Genomic DNA, 13,570 nt, shown 5'->3' on the forward strand with positions numbered 1-13,570 from the left:
GAGGGGAGGGGCAAGGGGAAAGCTAGAGGTATGGGATTAAAAGATACAAACTACAATGTATAAAATAGATAAGCAACAAGGATACATTGTATAGCACAGAGAATTATAGCCATTATCTTATAATAACTTTTAATGGGGTACAATCTGTTAAAATACTGAATCACTATGCTGTATTCTTGAAACTATTATAATATTGTAAATCAACCATACTGCAATGAAAAATAAAAAGATGTACCAATGACATAGATAAAAAATCTCTTTCACTAACTCATTTCTAATCAATTGCTCTATGTGTATAGATCTTACATCCCAAATATTTCTCAAATAATTTTCCTCTTTTCTTCCTTAGTACCACTAACATACTTAAACTATCTGCTTTCTATACACAGTCATAAAGATGTAACCAAAATACAATTCAAACCACATTAGTCAACTGTTGAAATCTTTCATTCCCTCATTAACACATTCAGGATAAAGCGCAATCTCTTAGAGTGCACACATGGCCCCTCTGCCTCTGTCACCCTCTATCCCATCACTTCCCAACACCGTGTTTATCATAATCCAGTTGCTAGCAAACTCCCCATTCACTATGCTATTTGTCATTTCTGCTCCTTGTTTAATTTCATCCCTTTGTTCTGGAATCCTTTCCTGTTGTGAGCTCCCATATCTGCTCTTTACCTGGGTAATTCCTACGTAAGACTTGGCTCAGGCCTTACTCCCAAAGTCTTTCTAAGTCTTCTTGCTATTCTTTTTTCACCCCATTGTGTTAAATACTCTTTCTATGGACCTTCCAATGCCTCTCCCTATCATCATCCTCACACAGTATGTTACAATTAGCTTTGTAGGTTCATGTATTGCCTTCCCAACAGACTCACAGCCCAATGGGTGCAAAGACTGTGTACAAGTTGGCACCTGTATGACCCGTTCTTAGCACAGTAGTTGGCATGTGATTGGATTCAGTACATATTTTTAATGGACAAATGCATTGTATCTTTTAGTAGAATTCTTGAATAGTCACTTAGAGAGTGCCAACTAAATGGAAAATAGCACAGGCATTTTGGCCAAAGACATATTGTGTGTTCTATTTTTCTGATTTTCACCTCATTTAAATTATATTAAGATTCAAGAACATTTGAAAATGCATCTTGAAAACAAATTAACAGTACACTGAATACCTACTTGTTAAATTAAACGTTTTGATGACAGTTGTTGTAATTTTTTCTCCATTTCTCTGGTACACATCCAAAGAGGAGGTTACAATCATTGTTTTATTTAACCATGTTTACACATTCCCATTCCTTTACTCTGCAGAGGTTTTCAACAAACTTAAAATGTTCTTAGACACAAGAACAAATATGATACAATCTACCACAAAATTAGACATGAGCTAAACATGATCTAATAATATCCATTATGCGTTTATTTTACATTTTAATATTTATTTGTGCTCTGCTAGACCTGAGCCAAGTCTTAAATGATTGGCTTTAGTACACTGAGACATGACTGAGTTTCATACGGGTAAGAAAAAAATAGAAACCAATGGAGAGATATCAACTACACCACATATGTGTTTAAAAATAATTGTAGACTAAGAACATATTTTAGATGATTTAAAGAAAGCATTTTATATGAATCATATCATGAAATGCATAAAAATATGATTTTTAATACTTATTTGATATTCCTAATAACTCTGAATACCGCAGAGTAGAAAATTAACTCCTTACTTTCACATACCAGAGGGTGATAACATCCTGCTTTTCAGATGAAGAAAACTAGTGCACATAATCCTCTTCTGCTCTCTTAGATCTGTGATGTCATGACTTGTAACTGCTAGAAGCCCTGGCTAGAGGTGCCATTTCACCTTCAGTTCCATGTATCCACAAAAGATTTTGTGTTAACATCTAAGGATTTTAGGATTATTAGGTAAACAGTTTCCTGCCACATTCTTTCTTCTTGATTTTTAAAAATCTATTTCAATCATATACTTTTTAAAAAACAGATTTATTTAGATATAATTCACATACAATAACATTTACCCTTTCAAAATGTACTGTTCAGTATTTTTTGGTATATCCAGAGAGTTGTGCAACAATCACCACCAAGCAATAATAAAGAGCCCAAAACACACAATAGTCTGGCTGTCAGCCCAGACCATCCCTACTCTTATGTTCCTGGCCTGCTCACTCTTAAATTCCATCTCCATCTGCTTCCTGACTTTTTGATCCTTTTTCTCATGTAACGCTTGCTTCTGCCCTGGAGATTTGGCATTTATATTTTGTCTCTGATTTCTGACAGTCTTCAAGAACTTTGGCATAGAGCTGCTCACCAGCTCTCTCATTTTGGTTACCTCCCGGGGTGCTCCTGCCTTAGCTGTTCTTTAAAAATCTATGCATGGTTATAGCCCACCCCAACACTCCAGCCAGTTAACTATTTCCTGTAAGAGGGTCATGCAAACATTTTGCTTCCAATTTTTGTTTCTTGGGACTTCAATGAAGCTCTAACAACATGGATGAGCCCAGAATCTCTTGATATACATCGCTTGTGAAACAAGAGGTGAAGAAAAAGTAGAGATCTTGTTGAGGAGAAATTTAGGGCATCCCCGGGAATTGGGAATTGCTTCTAGGCCAGGTACATAAAGATATGAGGTATATATACCTCAGGGAGGTGCAGATGAGTTGCCTGTGGCTCCTGAGTCTAGATCATCCCTGAAGGCTTTGCACAGATATACACGGGTGATTCTCAGCACAGAATGAACCACGTCTCAGAGTTCATATTGGGAGTAGGAGAGTATGTGAGGGAGCATTTTTGGCTGTCACTTTGATAGGGACATTACTGGCACTGAAAGGACAGGGACCAGAGATGTTGAACTTCCTGCAGGACATAGGTCAGCCCTGCACAAAGAGTATTTGTTAGTGTCCTGCATGACTTTGAATGCCTAATGGGAGACATGAAAAAATAGGTGTCATCAAGTGCTGAATGAGTCTCAATGGGCGAAGACTACTGACCTATCCCATCAGCTCTCTACATGTCTGCTGCCTTTGGTCTTACACCCTGCCCTAACCAGTGACGTGGGCCACAGACCCTGCCCTGCCCTCCTGGGGCTGCCCTGAACACCAACCTGACCTCTGACAGGGAGATCTTTCTTTTCCTTTTCCTCAAAATAAGCTGGTTATGAGGCCCAGGAAGAGCTATGATTGGACAGCTCCAGCACTGGGAAAGGGTTCCAGAGCCAGAATACGAGTGTGGACTCTGCACCCAGACCATGTAGATTTGAACTACAGCTTTGCAACTTACTTACTATCAGTTAAGACCTTGAGGAAAACACCAAACTTTCTCTTGCCTCAGTTTCCCCCTCTGTAAAAATGGGGTAATATTGGTCCCTGTCCTAGAGGTTTGTTGTAGGATTAAATGTGTCAATAAGTATAAAGTGCTTGTGAGAGGATCTGGTATAGAGTAAGTAATATGTTAGCTATTATTATCAAGAAGCCTACATCACTGATGACTTATCCTGGCATAGGAAGGTCAAATGCCACATCAATCAAGATATGTGACCTTGAGCATTTCACTTTATCCATCTGACTTTGTGTTTCTTACTGTAAAATGAGATGAATAATTCCTGCCTCTATTTGTCCCACAATGACTTAAAGGTTATCTTGCAAAGGCTCAGGGCACACAGCAGCAAGCACCGCATAATGCAGGCAGGAACTCACAGGTGAGTGTCAGCAGGAGCAAGAGTCCCCTGCTTTTACAATTTCCTGGAGAGATGTGTTTGGGGCATAGGGCTGGGTGCTGGCAGAGGTACTTTGCCTCCTGCTGTTTTCTCTTTTTAATGGGGAGTGCATAACAGTGATATGCCTTTGGGGAATAGATGCTTTGAGCTTTGGTGCCAGTTTTTTAAAGATGTGCTGGAAAAAGCCAGCTCTCTAGCACCTGGAGACGGTGAAGGAAGTGGCCTGCCCACCCACAAAGAGAGGTCCACAGTCAAGAACCAGCACTCCTGTTTTTCAGTACAAGAGTAAAAGATAAAATGTAAGTAAACAGATTTTTAGAATTGTTAAGCACTATGTAAATTATTCTACTTATGAATACCAAAAAGTCATGGCAAAAGATTACAATGAAGAATACCATATGTAGACTATATAGTGCACACGATATTATGTTCTTAATCCTAAATATATAACTTTGTTTAAATAATAAGCGTTTCTGATTTTAAAATGACCTTTACTTATGACTGATAGCTCACAACTGGGAAAAGGGCCCCCAAGGATTGTGGGGGAGAAAAGCAAAAGATTGTTTTAATTAATGTAATTCTTGTTCTAACACTAATAGCAAGATTTTAAAGTCACTAATTTTTATAACCTTTATAATACATTCAGTTATTTGTAAATTCACTAGAATAAAATTCACATGTGTAATTCATATGTGATGCTGGAACTCGCAATGGAAATTTAATTTGCATGGCCACATTTCGGAGAGGAAACTGAAAATAACTTGCCCCAAATCCAACAGGTGATATGTGACAGAGCTAGGACTCACATCTGCATCTGCAACATTGTAAACCAATAATTTCCAGTACCAGACAGAAATGGAAAATATTTAGCTTGCTTCAATATGTAAAGTGATACTGCCTGCTGGCCAGGGCTGGCCTCAAGGGCCTCAGAGAAAGTGCAGTTGCATGGAGTGCCACATGGTAACCTAGCCCATTATCAAGATACTAAATACTAGCTGCAGTCCAGAAAGCTTCCTCATGCCCCTTTCAAGCAAACCCCCACTCCACTCATTATAGGCAACAACTGTTCTGATTTTTTTCTGACCATAGAAATTTTTGCCTGTTTATAGATGCTATAAACGGAATCGGTATGTACTCTAGGTGTGCAGCTTTTTTCGCTCAGCAGAATATTTATGAGATTAGTGCATGCTGTTGTATATACCAGTAGTTCATTCCTTTTATTGCTATGAAGTTTTCCATTGTATGAATATATTACAATTTCTTTATTCATTATCCTTTTTTTCTGACCCAGATCCTTTTACTTATTTTTAAATTTTTTTTTATTGAAGTATAGTTGATTTATTATATGTTTCCGGTGTACAACACAATGATTTGATATTTTTATAGATTATCCTCCATTTAAAGTTACTATAAAATATTGGCCATATTCCCTGTGCTGTACATTATATCCTTGTAGCTTATTTATTTTGTATCTAGTGGTTTGTACCTCTTAATCCCCTTCGCCATCGTGCCCCTCACCTACCCATCTCCCCACTGGTAACCACTAGTTTGTTCTCTGTAACTGTGAATCTGTTTCTGTTTTGTTATACTCATTCTTTTTTTTTTTAGATTCAACATATAAGTTAAAATATACACCGTCTCTCTTTGACTTACTTCACTAAGCGTAACACCTTCCAGATCCATCTATGTATGTTATTGCAATGCAAATGGCAAAACTTCATTCCTTTTATGGCTGAGTAATATTGCATTGTATATATGTATATATATACCACAACTCCTTCTTCTTCCTTTTTTTTTGGTTGCACCGCGCGCCTTGTGGTATACTAGTTCCCAGACCAGGGGTCGAACCTGGGCCACCACAGTGAGAGCACTGAGTCCCAACCACTGGACCACCAGGGAACTCCCTGTACCACATCTTCTTTATTCATTCCTCTGTTGATGGACACTTAGGTTGCTTCCATATCTTGGCAATTGTAAATAATGCTGCTATGAACATTAGTGTTACTGTTTTTGTTTCCTTTGAATACAATATCCAGAAGTGGTATTGCTGGATCATATGGTAGTTATATTTTTAATTTTTTGAGTAAACTCCATACTGTTTTCCATAGTGGCTCTACCAATTTACATTCCCACCAATAGTGCACAAGTGTTCTCTTTTCTCCATATCCTTGCCAACACTTGTTATTTGTAGACATTTTGATGATAGCCATTCTGACGGGTATGAGGTGATACTGTGGTTTTGACTTACATTTCTCTGATGATTAGTGATGCTGACCATCTTTTCATGTGTCTGTTGGCTATCTGTGTGTCTTTTTTGGAAAAATGTCTCTTCAGGTTTTCTGCTCAGTTTTTGGTCAGGTTTTTGTTTGTTTTTTGATATTGTGTTGTATGAGCCTTTATATATTTTGGATATTAACACCCTAGCAGATATATCATTTGCAAATATCTTCTCCCATTCAGTAGGTTGTCTTTTCATTTTGTTGATGGTTTCCTCTGATGTGCAAAAGCTTTTAAGTTTGATTTGGTCCCATTTGTTTATTTTTGCTTTTGATTCCCTTGCCTGAGGAGACAGATCCAAAAAATATTGCTATAATTTCTGTCAAAGAAAGTACTGCCTATGTTTTCTTCTTGGAGTTTTTTGGTTTCTGGTCTCAAATTTAGGTCTTCAATCCATTTTTTTTTTAAATTAATTTATTTTTGGCTGCATTGGGTCTTCGTTGCTGCGTGCAGGCTTTTTATTTATTTACTTATTTTTGGCTGTGTTGGGTCTTCATTTCTGTGTGAGGGCTTTCTCCAGTTGCGGCGAGCGGGGGCCACTCTTCATCGTGGTGCGTGGGCCTCTCACTGTCGTGGCCTCTCCCGTTGCGGAGCACAGGCTCCAGACACGCAGGCTCAGTAGTTGTGGCTCACGGGCCTAGTTGCTCCGCAGCATGTGGGATCTTCCCGGACCAGGGACCGAACAATCCATTTTGAGTTTTTGTTTGTATATATTGTAAGAAAAAGTTCTAATTTCATTCTTTTACATGTAGCTGTCCAATTTTCCCAACACTACATGTTGAAGAGACTATCTTTTCCTCATTGAATATTTTTGCCTCCTTTGTCATAGATTAATTGACCACAAGAGCATAGGTTTATTTCTGGGCTCTCTATTCTGTTCCATTGATCTATATGTCTGTTTTTCTGCAAATGCTATGTTGTTTTGATTACTGTAGCTTTGTAGTATGTCAGAAGTCAGGGAGCATGATACCTCTGGCTTTGTCCTTTTTTCTCAAGATTGCTTTGGCTATTTAGGGTTCTTTGTGGTTCCAAAAAGTATAGAATTACTTTTTCTAGTTCTGTGAATAATGTCATGGGTATTTTGATAGGGTTTGCACTAAATCTGTAGATTGCTTTGAGAAGTAATCTGAATTCATTTATTAGTTCTAACAGTTTTTTTGTGTGTGTGGAGATGTTAGGGTTTTTTACACATAATGTTATGTCATCTACAAATAGTGAAAGTTTTACTTTTTCCATTCCAACTTGGATAACTTTTATTTCTTTTTCTTGTCTTATTGTTGTGGATAGACTTACAATAACATGTTAAATAGAAACAGCAAGAATGTGCATCCTTGTCTTGTTCCTGATTTTAGAGGAAAAGCTTTTAGTTTTCACTAGTGAGTATGATGTTAGCAGTGGGTTTGTCATAGATGGCCTTTATTATGTTGAGATGTGTTCCCTCTTTGCCCACTTTGATGAGAGTTTTTGTCATGAATGGATGCTGAATTTTGTAAAATGCTTTTTCTGCATCTACTGAGATGATCATGTGATTTTTATCCTGCTTTTGTTAATGCGGTGCATCACACTGATTGATTTGTGAATATTGAACCATGCTTGCTTCCCTGGAATAAATCCCACTTGATCATGGTGTATGATCCTTTTATAAAATATAGCTGAATTCAGTTTGCTAATATTTTGTTGAGGATTTTTGCATCTATATTCATTAGAGATATTGGCCTGTAATTTTCTTGTTTTGTAGTGTCTTTGTCTGGTTTTGGTATCAGGGTAATGGTGGCCTCATATAATGAGTTTTCGAATGTTCCCTCCTTTTGAATTTTTTGGAATAGTTTGAGACAGATAGGTATTAACACTTCTTTATGTTTGGTAGAATTCCCCTCTGAAGTGGTCTGGTCCTAAGCTTTTGTTTTTGGGGAGTTTTATGATTGCTGATTCAATTTTAATTCTAATAATCTGTCTGTTCAAATTACCTATTTCTTCTTGATTCAGTCTTGGAAGATTGTTATGTTTCTAGGAATATATCCATTTCTTCTAGGCTGTCCAATTTTTTGGCATATTATTCTCTCATGATTGTTTTTATTTCTGTGATATCAATTGTAATTTCTCCTCTCTCATTTCTTACTTTGTTTATTTGGGCCTGTTCTTTTCTTAATGAGTGTAACTAAAGGCTTATCAATTTTATTTATCTTTTCAAAAAACAGCTCTTGGTTTCATTGATCTTTTCTATTTTTTTGTTTCTATTATATTTATTTAGGCTCTTTTATTATTTCCTTCCTTATGCTGACTTTAGGATTTTTTTTTCTTATTTTTGTAATTGCTTTAGATGGTAGGTTAGGTTATTTATTTGAGATTTTTGTTGTTTCTTGAGGAAGGCCTGTATTGCTATAAACTTCTGTTTCTGTAGAAAAATCAGCTGATACCCTTATATGTAACTCTTTCTCTTGTTGCCTTAAATTTCTCTCTTTATATCTAACTTTCACCATTTTAATTATGACATGTCTTGGTGTGGGTCTATTGGGGTTCATCTTGTTTGGGACTCTGTGCTTCTTATTCCCAGATATCTCTTACCTTCTTCAGCTTAGGGAATTTTTCAGCCATAATTTTATCAAACACATTTTCTACCCCTTTCTCTCTTCTCCTTCTGGGACCTTTGTAATGCAAATATTAGTATGCTTGATGTTATGTTAGAGGTCCATTAAACTATCCTCATATTTTAAAATTTGTATTCCTTTTTGGTATTCTGATTGGGTAATTTCCATTATTCTGTCTTCCAGATTACTTATGTATCACTGAATCTGCTAATTCCTTCTAGTGTACTTTTCATTTCTGTTATTATTATTATTTTTTTAGCTCTGATTGGTTCTTCTTTACATCTTCTTGTTCTTTGTTGAAATTTTCACTACAGTCATCTTTTCCCAAGTTCAGTTAGCATTCTTATTACTATTGCTTTGAACACTTTATCAAGTAAATTATTTGTGTCTGTGTCATTAGGGTTTTTTCAGAGATTTTTTTCCCCCTTGTTTTCTTTTGAAACATATTTGTCTTTTCATTTTGTTTAACTTTCTCTGTCTTTGTAGATTAGATGAAACAGTTACCTATCCCAGTATTAAAGGCATGTCCTGTGTGGGAGCATTCCTATGCAGTTTGTGTGTGCCCACTGGCTTTGGTGGGAGAGCTGGATCTGAAGTGAGCACAGGCTATGTCTTCTCCAGGGGTACAGTGGCAACCAATGCATTGGTGGGATGTAGGGCTGGAGTGGGAGGATCTAGAGCTAGAGCCAAGTATGAGTCAGGGCTCCTCCTATGCTCAATGGCAGTCACGACCTTATCAGGGGTAAGGGTAGGACCCAAGGGGTGGAGCAGGAGCTGTGAGGGAGTTGGATCTCTCATGGGTGTGATGGCAGTCTCCATCTTGGTTGGGGGTGTCGCCAAGGCCCAAGGACTTGGGGCTGTACTTCTGTGCTGGTTTGACATTTTCCCCCAGTGTGCGTGCCCTAGTTTTAGGCTTGGGTGGGGCCAGAGAGGTTGGGGCCATACTACTGAGTAGGTTTTATTTCCTCCCAAGTGTAAACATGGATGTTTGTGCCAGAAATGGTGGTCTTCTCCCTGGAGCTGGTTTTACATCCTCCTAAGTGTGTGCACACATGCATATATCTGCAACGGCTGCCTCTGCCCTGGTCAAAGGCAGTGCCAGGGCCCAAGCCAGCTATGTTCCCTCTTAGTGTGCACACCCTCATTTGCAATGGCTGCCTCTTAGTTGGGATCAGCACCAGAGCAAAAGGGGCTGGAGCAGGAGCCCAGTGAGAGCTGGGGGTGTATGCTAGTGGTGTTCCTGGCAAGCCAGCCAGAACACCAGGCAGTTTTCAATTGGCTGTTGCCATGCTGTGACTAGGAGTAAGCAAGTCTGTGTGTGTACTCTTGAAGGGCAGAGTCTCAGTTTCTTACAGCCCTGTGGTAAGCCTCACTGATTTTCTTTTTTTTTAATTAATTAATTTATTTATTATTTCTTGGCTGCATTGGGTCTTCGTTACTGTGCATGGGCTTTCTCTAGTTGTGAGTGGGAGCTACTCTTTGTTGTGGTGCACGTGCTTCTCACTGCAGTGGCTTCTCTTGTTGTGGAGCATGGGCTCTAGGTGCATGGGCTTCAGTTGTTGTGGCGCACAGGCTTAGCAGCTCTGCAGCATGTGGGATCTTCCCAGACCAGGGCTCAAACCCATGTCCCCTGCACTGGCAGGCAGATTCTTAACCACTGCACCACCAGGGAAGTCCCAAGCCTCAGTGATTTTTCAAACCAGCTAAGAGGGCTCATCTTCCTAATGTCAGACCCCAGGGCTGGGGTGCCTATTATGTGACTTGAACACCTCACTCCCAAGAGGGACTCCCCAAGCCTGTGATATCCCCCTATCTTCTGGGTCCCCCTAGGGCTGTGGGTCCAGACTAGAGCGCTCCTCTTCCCTACCTACCAGACTCCATGTGGATCTTTCTATATAGTCTTGGTGGTATAAGAGATGTTCTGCTAGTCTTCAGGTCAATTTCAGAGAGAGTTGTTCCCTATGTAGTTGTAGTTTTGATGTACGTGTTCATAATGAGGGAAGGTGAACTCAGTGTCCTCCAACTCCACCATCTGGATCCCACCTTCTTTATCCATTGTCCTCGATGGAATCATGAGCTATTTCCAGGCTTTGGCTATTACAAATAAAGACTGCTATAAATATTTTTATACAAGTGTTTTTGTGAACATGTGTTTTTACTTCTCTCGGATAAACACGTAGGATTTGAATTACTGTGTCAAAATATAAACATATGCTTAGTTTCATAAAAAATTGCCAGAGTTTTTCCAATTTGGTTATACGATATTACACACCAGTTAAAAATGTATGAGAGTTACAAGTGCTTCACATTCTCCCCAACATTTAGTTAGGTCATTCTTTTTCATTTTAACCATTCTGATGAGATGTGTAGAAATCTTCATGTGAATTTATTAGATATCTTCCTGTCACAAGCAATATTGAGCAGTTTTTCATGTGCTTATTGGTCATTTATATCTCTTCTTTTGTCAAATTTCTGTTGAAATATTTTGCTCATATTTAATAGATTTTTTCTGTTAATTATTGAGTTATAGGGTTTTTTTTAAAAAAAATATATTGTACATAGCAGTCTTTTGTCAGATATGTTTGTAAAGTTTCTTCCCTGTCTTTGGGTTACCTATTAATTTTTTTAATGTCTTTTGATGACAGAAGTTTTTACTTTTCATAAAGTCTAACATATTTTTTTCTACTATAGTTATTGCTTTCTTAGTTTTGTCTACAAAACTTTTGCTTAAATCCACATTTCAAAGATATTATGTTATGCTTATTTTTCTAAAGCTTTACAGATTTAGCTAATATATTTTAGTTTATGTTATAGCTTGAGTTAACTTTTCTGTATGGCATTAGATAGTGTTTGAAATTAATTATTCCCATATGGATATCCACCTTTTCCAGATCATTTGTTGAAGACATTCCTATTCCTTTTGGAGTTCAGGGGCACCTTTGTCAAAACTACCAAAAATATGTGATTGTATTTCTGAACTCTCTATTCTGTTACTCTCTATTCTGTAATCTGTTTATCAGTCCTAGACTAGTTCCACATTTATCGTGATTGTGTTGGGATTGCCCTAAATCTATAGATCACTGTGGAGTGAATTGATGCCTTAACAATTTCAGGTCTTCAAACCAATAAACCCCAGTAAATTGATTCCATTTATTTAGGTCTCCTTTATTACCTTTCATCAATGTATTGTAGTGTCCAGTGTGAACGTCTTCCATCGCCTTTGTTAAATTTCCAAATATTTTGTTTTTTGATGCCATTATAAATGGAATTATTTCTGTAATTTCATTTACCAAATTTTTTTCCTGTTAGTGTATGAAAATACAATTGATTTTTAATTGTAATCTGTGAGCTTGCTAGCTCATTTATTATTTTTAGTATCTTTATTATAGTTTCCTTAGGTTTTACTATGTTAAAAATTATGTCATCTACCAATAGAGACAGTTTTGTTTATTTTTGAACTTTAGGCCTTTTAAGTATTTTCATTGCCTTACTGCAATCAGCTTACAGCTCCAGTACAAAGTTCAGTAGAAATGGTAGGACTGGGGACAGAGTCAAGATGGCGGTGTGGGAAGATGCGGACTTCACATCTCCCCACAACTAGGGTGCCTGCTGGATGCTGCTGGGGGACCCTGACGCTTAAGGAGATGGGAAGAACCCCCAAGCGAACTGGTAGGACATGGGGGGACTGAGGGAGGAAGAGAAGTGGAGGCCAGACAGGACTGGTGCCCCTGAGGGGTGGCTGAAAGAGGGGAGGGGTTCCCATTCCTGGAGGGACCCTCAGGAGCTTGGATCAGGGGGCAGCATGGCCAGAGTTTCCCCTGCCCAATTAGCCGGGGAAGTCTGCCCAGCTCTTGGGCTGGGTCCTATGCCCTCAGAGGTCTCCTCTGGGCTGGGTTGGTCCTAGGAGCATAGGAGGGAGGCCGGGAGAGAACAGGAGAAGCAGGCAGGAGGGGCCCTCTGGGACCAGAGGAGCCAGAGAGGAGCAGAGGGCATTTGCCCCACCTGCTCGGGCCCGGGAAGCCTGATAAGCTCCCAGGCTAATCCCACACCCTCCAAAGCCAACTCCAGGCCACGTGGTTCCTGGGGGCATAGGAGGGAGGCCAGGGAGATCAGGAGAGACAGGTTGGAGGAGACCCCCAGGACCAGAGGAGCAGGAGAGGAGCAGAAGGCTGTATACCCCACCCACTCGAGCCCAGGAACTCTGCTGGGCACCCAGGTGGGGTCCCCCACCCTCTGAGATCAGAGGTGGGAGGCATGCCTAGGCCCCTTCTGTTCTGTTGAGCCTAAGCCCCATCCACAAACACCCAGAGCCATTTCCAGCCCCATGGGTCCTAAGCATAGGCCCTGGCCACCATCCAAACCTTGCCCCTGCTTAGGCCCTGCTCTCCACAGCCAAGGCCTTTTCCACTTTTTCTTTTTCTCTCCTCTTTTTACTATTCTGGTTCTGTTTTACCTTCTGGTTGTTGTTTTATCTATATTTTTATTTTTATATTTTTTCTAACATAGCCATTAGTTTCCTAGTCTAATTTTATTTTTTACTTCATTATAGTTCTTTTTTTTTCTTTTTGCCACCCCACACAGCTTGTGGGATCTTGGTTCACAAGCAAGAGGTCCAGCCAAAGCTCCTGAGGTGGGAGCTCTGAGTCCATACCAGTGGACTAACAGAGAACCTCAGACCCGAGGGAACATTCATTGCAGTGAGATCTCCCAGAGGTCCTCATCTCAGCACCAAGACCCAGCTCTACCCAACAGCCTATAAACTCCAGTGTTGGAAGCCTCACACCAAACAACCAGTAAAACAGGAATACAATCCCACTCACAAAAAAAAGGAAAATAAAATGAGATGGCAAAAAAATATGTCACAGATGAAGGAGCAAGGTAAAAACCTACAAGACCAAATAAATGAAGAGGAAATAGACAATCTACCTAAAAAAGAGTTCAGAGTAATGATAGTAAAGATGATCCAGAATCT

At 39.3% G+C, this 13,570-nt stretch overlaps 1 protein-coding gene across 6 annotated transcripts in view; it reads right to left on the reverse strand.

Moving 5' to 3' along the window:
* Nucleotides 1–13,570, reverse strand: part of LOC309660539 (phospholipid scramblase 4-like) — a 69,477-nt gene that overhangs the window by 15,037 nt on the left and 40,870 nt on the right. For 2 of the 6 annotated variants that reach the window (XR_014263445.1, XM_082461355.1), the window contains exon 5: nt 7,146–10,692. The exons of the other annotated variants lie outside the window; for them this stretch is intronic. Coding sequence is in view for 1 of the 2 variants with exons in the window: in XM_082461355.1 (XP_082317481.1) it covers nt 10,669–10,692 (24 nt within the window). In the remaining variant the exon portion in view is untranslated. Of the gene's footprint in view, nt 1–7,145; nt 10,693–13,570 lie in introns of those variants that run through there. 6 annotated transcript variants of the gene reach the window in all.

Source organism: Balaenoptera physalus, assembly GCF_965194825.1.
Source record: "Balaenoptera physalus genome assembly, chromosome: 4".
Classification (NCBI taxonomy): Eukaryota; Metazoa; Chordata; class Mammalia; order Artiodactyla; family Balaenopteridae; genus Balaenoptera; species Balaenoptera physalus.